A 7,525-nucleotide genomic window follows, 5' to 3' on the forward strand; every position below is an offset into this window, starting at 1 on the left:
GATTGGGTGGACAGACCACCAAGTTGGTTATTGTTTTCTTAATTATTGTTTTATTTCCTTTTATCTCATAGCATTTTAAATTACAAAGTTGTTTAAGCCCAGGAAGGGAAAACTGTTTAGTTAAGTTTTGTTAAAGAATAACTAAATGACAGTTAGGATTCAGGTAGGGCAGTTTGTCAATTAGTTATGTTTCCATGTAGATTAAAAAGCAAAATAGGCAAATGTAGAGGGACTTCTTCCCTTCGTGAACAAGAGAGAAATAGAAACTTGATCAAGAAACCCTCCGTAACAGAACTAGTGTAAATTTGTTTGAGATAATCTATTGCTGACATTTTCCCATATTGTGCACACAAGTGTTTACTGTGTATCTACTGTATTTTTAAAAGTGAATTGAAATGGAAAGAGTTTAACTGTAACTAGAATTTCAAGAACGTTACAGGCATCAAATCAAGACCACGAGTCCATATTGCACAGAACCAGTATGCCAAGCACGAGGAGTAACGCGGCCACATAAAATCAATATACAAGCTTACAAGAAAGAGGTATCAAACCAAACCACTCTGTTTCCATTAACTTAATTAAAGTATTTCATAGTCATTGCACACAGAAAGATCGATAAACCTTACAGTATCATGTGATAAACCCCGGCATCGCCGTAAAGCACAAATTACCAAACCCTTGTTACACTGAGATTGTAGTTTGATGCAAAAGAACAAAGCACAGAGACTGCAAACGCCGGCAAAGGGCACGGCCGAACCCTAGACAACCTAAACAAGCTGATATCTACATCTACAGCCATATTGAACAATCTACAGACATACTGGAGCAGGAGTAAACCCTACCCGTTTGCAAAGGGTACCAGGGTCGAAAGGATTCGAAGATTGCACAACTCGAAACCCTCGTGAGCGAGCCTTCTGTTCAAGCCTGCACATAGAAACAGCGAGAGGTTAGAATCATCATCAGTATAAGAGAACGAAGGAGCAAACAAATGCGAGCGTGAAGGAGATGTAAACTCACCCACAGGTCGACGGAGAGCTGTTGAGACAGAACCCCATTCCACAAACTGAAAAAGGCACAGAACCTGTAAGTGTCGATAAAAGATAACCGTGCAGGGTGAATCATAGCACGCTAGCTTACCTTCGAGGGCGGAAAGAGATTGGAAGAGCGGCAGCTTCAAGATCACAGTTACCTGTACAAAAATTATAGCTCAGTAACAGAGAATGCAAAGACTCTTACAGTGAACCCACGAAAATATAAAGCAGCTTACCATAACCTCAGAACAGAACCACTGAGCCATACAGGTCCACGCACCTCGATAGACAGCATCGAAGACAGAGGAATAGCTCCTCAACAGAAACTGTAACCATTGTAACCATTGACCGAGTACAGGGTTCGTCTGTTGGACAGAACAGTGACCAGGGTTTGAAACCGGAAGCATCGCCACAGGAACACAGAGAGAGCAGCGGCAGAGTGATAAGTGAAAGTGAGCCAAAGGTAAGTCCTTAGGGTTTAACATAGGCGGGAGGTAACGGAACAAGCCGGTGGCTAAACCTTTCAACCGGCAGATGCGTGATTTAATGAGCCTCGGATTGGGGGCCAGGTAAAGCCGCGGGAGTTTTGTCTGCACGCAAAGTGACCACCGGGGCCTGAGGTGAGACCACGTGACTGTGTGTCCACGTCACCGAAGGGCTGGGCCATCAAAAGTGGTATCAGAGCTAGTTTCTTGAGTTAGAACCAATGGAACAGGTAGAAGGTGAAGGTGAAGGAAGAGGAAGAGGAAGAGGAAGAGGAAGAGGACGAGTAGTCCGTAGGGTAGTAGATGATGGACTTCGAGAGGAGATTCGAGTTTTGCGTGAAAGATTGGCAGTGGTGGAGGCTGGGGGAAGAAGAAACCCAGCAGATGACAGTGATGAAGAAGAAGTTGAACCGGAGGATGAGTTCGAAGGGGTAACACCGGAACTCAAATTGTTGAAGTCAGTTTTGCTGTCCAGTCATAAGCCAAGGCATGAGTTACCTACTTATGACGGAAGTCTGTCCGCAGACGTGTTGTTGGATTGGCTGAGTGAAGTCAACAAATATTTCGAATTCGAAGAAACTAGTGAGGATAAACAGGTGAAGTTCGCCGCCACCAAACTAAAGGGACATGCGTCCTTGTGGTGGGACAGCATTCAGGTGGAGCGGAAGAGGCTTAACAAACAGCCTATAAAGAAATGGTCTAGGATGGAGGCCAAACTGAAAGAGAAGTTCCTGCCGAAGGATTACCAGATTATGCTGTACAGGCAGGTACAGAACCTGAAGCAGAGGGGAATGACTGTAAGAGAATTTACAGAGGAGTTCTACAAGTTAAATTTACGGGCAGGATATGTAGAAGACACCCCGGAGAAAACAGCCAGATTTGTAAATGGCTTAAGGGGGGAAATCTTGGACGAAATTGGTATCCTTTCACCCCGGACATTGGATGAAGCCTATCAGTTTGCGCTGAAGGCAGAGGAGAAAATTAACCGGAAGCAAAATGCCAGAAGAGGAGGTGGAACTGGCAGGGGGAAAGGTAAGATGTTTGGAAGAGGCCGAGGTGCAGGTTCAGGTGAAGAAAGCAGTAGCTCTAAATCTGCTGGAGCAGCAGAAAAAGACAATAGCACTAGAGGAGGACGACCACCTCAGCGGGGGCGAGGATATGGTCGGGGCAGGGGAGCTGTCCAGTGCTATCGCTGTCACAAATGGGGACACAAGTCGTATGAATGTCCTGAAGGTGAACCAGCAGGTGGGAGAGGAGCTTATGTTGCTCAGCCAGAGGATGCTGAGGCAACACCTCAAGAAGCGGAAAATGCACCTGAGACAGGTGAAGCCTTAGTGTTGAATAAAGTGCTGTTGAAACCAGCAAAGGAGGTTGCAGAACCAGATCAACGAAAAGCGTTGTTTCGCACTGTCTGCAAGTCGCGAGGCAAATGCTGTAAACTGATCATAGACAGTGGGAGTACTGACAATTTAGTAGCTGTGGAGATGGTAGAAAAGTTGGGATTGAAGAAATTGAAGCACCCTACGCCCTACAAAGTGTCATGGCTGCAGAAAGGACATCAGCTGTTAGTCGACGAACAATGTGAGGTAGAATTTCAGATTGGTAAGTACAAGGATAAGATCCTTTGTGATGTCATGCCAATGGATGTCTGTCACCTACTGTTGGGACGACCTTGGCAGTTTGATAGAAGTGCAGTTCATGATGGGAAAACCAACTGCTATAAGTTTGTGAAAGATGGGATCAAGCATACGCTTGTACCCATCAAGGAGGAAAACACAGCAGAAGCTAGTGAAGTGAAAGCACTGCTGTTAGGCGGAAAAGAGTTTATAAGACAGATTGAGGACAGCGAGATAAATTTTGCTGTCATAAGGAGACCAAAGGCAGTTGTACTTCATACACAGGTTTCGGATTTGCCTGAAGAAGTCCAGAAGTTACTGCAGGATTTTGGAGACATTGCGATAGATGATCTTCCAGATGAATTGCCACCAAGGAGAGGTATTAGTCACTGCATTGACTTTATACCAGGAGCAAGCCTGCCAAACAAAGCAGCTTACCACATGAGTCCTAAAGATCATGAAGAAATTAGGAAACAGGTCCAGGAGTTGTTGGACAAAGGTTTGATTCGAGAGAGCATGAGCCCATGTGCGGTACCAACTGTTTTGGCTCCAAAGAAAGGAGGAGAGTGGAGAATGTGTACAGATTCCAGGGCTATTAACAAAATTACTGTTAGGTACAGGTTTCCCTTACCTAGGATGGACGATATGATGGATTGTTTGAGTGGAGCGGCTTATTTTTCGAAGATTGACTTGAAGAGTGGATATCACCAGATCTGGATTCGGGAAGGAGATGAATGGAAGACCGCTTTCAAGACGAACGAAGGCTTATATGAGTGGCTGGTGATGCCTTTCGGTTTGAGCAACGCTCCCAGCACGTTCATGCGTCTGATGAATGAAGTGCTGAAGGAATTTAATGGTAAGTTTGTAATAGTTTACTTGGATGATATTCTGATTTTTAGTAAGACTAAGGAGGAACATTTCAGACATTTGCAGAGTGTGTTGAGGAAGTTACAGCAGAACAAGCTGTTAATTAATTTGAAGAAGTGTACCTTTTTTCAGCGAGAATTAGTGTATCTGGGCTTTGTCATTGCAGAAAATGAATTAAAAATGGACCCAGAAAAGGTGACAGCTATAGTTAGCTGGCCTTCTCCGAAAAGTTTATTTGAAGTTCGAAGTTTCCATGGACTAGCCAGTTTTTACAGGAAGTTTATCAGAAATTTCAGCGAGATTTGCGCACCAATGTTGGATACAATTAAGAAGGTAAATCAGCCTTTTCACTGGACTGAAGCAGCAGAAAGTAGTTTTCAAACTCTGAAAAAGAAGATTACGGAGACCGATATTGAGGCTACCTGATTTCAACAAACTTTTCCAAGTTCGTTGTGATGCCAGTGGGACAGCCATTGGGGCAGTCCTTAGCCAGGAGGACAGACCGGTCGCCTATTTCAGTGAAAAGCTAAATGAGAGCAGACAGAAATACTCAACCTACGACAAGGAGTTTTACGCCATTGTGCAGGCTTTGAAACATTGGAGACATTACCTGTTAGGTAACGAGTTTGTCTTATACTCTGACAATTCTGCGTTACAGTACATTATGCAGTAGCATAAATTGAATCATAAACATGCAGCTTGGGTTGAGTACTTGCAAAGTTTCATGTTTGTACTGAAACACATTAGCGGACAATCAAATAAGGTAGCAGATGCACTTAGTAGGAGAACGTTGCTTCTCCAGGAAAGCACGATGCAGGTTTTGGGATTTGAACACCTAAAAGAGCTGTATCCGACCGACACTGAGTTTATGGAGGCCTATGAGGCTTGCCAAAACCCGCTGTTACGAAATGACAGCAAGTGGCTAGACTATAATCTACAGGAAGGATTGCTGTTTAAAGGAGGGCAGTTGTGTATCCCCAACTGTTCTATGCGGGAGAACATTATACAGGAAAAACACAGTGGAGGCCTGGCGGGACATTTTGGAATTGACAAAACGATTGCTCAGGTACGACATTTCTATTTCTGGCCGAAATTGCAGCGGGATGTGCAGAGGTACGTGAGCAGATGTAAAGTGTGTCAACTAGCAAAGGGTCACAGTCAAAATACTGGTCTTTATTTTCCATTGCCGATTCCAAGCCGACCATGGGATTCAGTGAGTATGGACTTCGTTCTGGGTTTGCCGAAGACACAACGAGGTTTCGATTCAGTAGTGGTTGTAGTTGACCGATTTTCAAAAATGGCACATTTTGTACCTTGTAAGAAAACCAGCGATGCTACTTATATAGCACATCTTTTCTTTAATGAAATCGTTCGGTTGCATGGACTCCCGAAATCCATTGTCTCTGACAGGGATGTAAAGTTTACTGGTCACTTTTGGAGAACTCTGTGGAAAAAGTTAGATACTCAATTGCAGTTCAGCTCCGCTTACCACCCGCAGACTGATGGTCAAACGGAGGTACTAAACAGAAGCCTAGGAAACTTACTTCGAAGTTTAACAGGAGAAAATTCCCGGACGTGGGACCGTGTACTTGCACAAGCAGAGTTTGCGTACAATGATTCACCGAACCGCAGCACCGGGTACAGTCCGTTCCAGATTTTGTACGGCATGCATCCGCGAGGAGTGCATGAATTACGAGATTTGGGGAAACTTGAGAAGCGGAGCGCTGATGGGGAAGAATTCTCTCAAGCTATGAGCAACTTGCACGAACAAGTCAAGCTGAAATTGCAGGACAGCAGCCAAAAATATAAACAACGAGCTGACACAAAGCGTCGGGAAGTTCAATTTAATGTTGGGGATGAAGTACTTGCGTACTTACGTAAGGAGAGGTTTCCAAAACGGGAGTACAATAAATTGAAATTCAAGAAGATCGGTCCCTGCAAGATTGTCCGAAAATTTTCTGCGAACGCTTACGAGATACAGTTGCCACCTGGGATTGGGATTTCTCCCATTTTTAACGTGGCAGATCTGTTTCCCTATGTCGCTGGTTCGGAGAATGATGCAGCAGCAACAATGCCACAGGACACCAACCATGGAGAAGATACTTGGACGAGACAGTTGCCAACGGCACCACCCCTTGAGATCGAAAGAATTCTGGATACACAGGTAGCTAGACGCACATGCAGGAAAGAGTATCTGCGGTATTTAGTCAAGTGGAAGAACCGTCCAATAGAGGACAGTTCGTGGCTCAACTCAACGCAGATACAAAAGGCGGGCTATTCTGTTGACGACCTCATGGAACGGAGCCATGACTTTTTGCCACCCCGGGAGCCTGATGCAGGAGCATCCAGCTCCGAGGAGACGAATGACTATTGACGGACTCACAGGAGAACAGAAACAAGTCAGAGGCTACAGGATTGGGTGGACAGACCACCAAGTTGGTTATTGTTTTCTTAATTATTGTTTTATTTCCTTTTATCTCATAGCATTTTAAATTACAAAGTTGTTTAAGCCCAGGAAGGGAAAACTGTTTAGTTAAGTTTTGTTAAAGAATAACTAAATGACAGTTAGGATTCAGGTAGGGCAGTTTGTCAATTAGTTATGTTTCCTTGTAGATTAAAAAGCAAAATAGGCAAATGTAGAGGGACTTCTTCCCTTCGTGAACAAGAGAGAAATAGAAACTTGATCAAGAAACCCTCTGTAACAGAACTAGTGTAAATTTGTTTGAGATAATCTATTGCTGACATTTTCCCATATTGTGCACACAAGTGTTTACTGTGTATCTACTGTATTTTTAAAAGTGAATTGAAATGGAAAGAGTTTAACTGTAACTAGAATTTCAAGAACGTTACAGGCATCAAATCAAGACCACGAGTCCATATTGCACAGAACCAGTATGCCAAGCACGAGGAGTAACGCGGCCACATAAAATCAATATACAAGCTTACAAGAAAGAGGTATCAAACCAAACCACTATGTTTCCATTAACTTAATTAAAGTATTTCATAGTCATTGCACACAGAAAGATCGATAAACCTTACAGTATCATGTGATAAACCCCGGCATCGCCGTAAAGCACAAATTACCAAACCCTTGTTACACTGAGATTGTAGTTTGATGCAAAAGAACAAAGCACAGAGACTGCAAACGCCGGCAAAGGGCACGGCCGAACCCTAGACAACCTAAACAAGCTGATATCTACATCTACAGCCATATTGAACAATCTACAGACATACTGGAGCAGGAGTAAAACCTACCCGTTTGCAAAGGGTACCAGGGTCGAAAGGATTCGAAGATTGCACAACTCGAAACCCTCGTGAGCGAGCCTTCTGTTCAAGCCTGCACATAGAAACAGCGAGAGGTTAGAATCATCATCAGTATAAGAGAACGAAGGAGCAAACAAATGCGAGCGTGAAGGAGATGTAAACTCACCCACAGGTCGACGGAGAGCTGTTGAGACAGAACCCCATTCCACAAACTGAAAAAGGCACAGAACCTGTAAGTGTCGATAAAAGATAACCGTGCAGG

General features: G+C 44.0%; 1 protein-coding gene across 1 annotated transcript; it reads left to right on the plus strand.

Moving 5' to 3' along the window:
* The first annotated feature begins 1,737 nt into the window (after positions 1 to 1,737).
* Positions 1,738 to 6,926, plus strand: LOC149201773 (uncharacterized). Its single transcript, XM_089401360.1, has 7 exons — positions 1,738 to 3,118; positions 3,329 to 3,663; positions 3,817 to 3,988; positions 4,470 to 4,616; positions 4,698 to 6,163; positions 6,339 to 6,434; positions 6,852 to 6,926. Exons 1-7 carry the CDS (start codon positions 1,738 to 1,740, stop codon positions 6,924 to 6,926), a joined length of 3,672 nt encoding a protein of 1,223 aa, XP_089257486.1.
* The last annotated feature ends 599 nt before the right edge of the window (positions 6,927 to 7,525 follow it).

Source organism: Pinus tabuliformis, chromosome 2_1, assembly GCF_031772625.1.
Source record: "Pinus tabuliformis cultivar Carrire ecotype Pingquan chromosome 2_1, CPIR1, whole genome shotgun sequence".
Taxonomy (NCBI): domain Eukaryota; kingdom Viridiplantae; phylum Streptophyta; class Pinopsida; order Pinales; family Pinaceae; genus Pinus; species Pinus tabuliformis.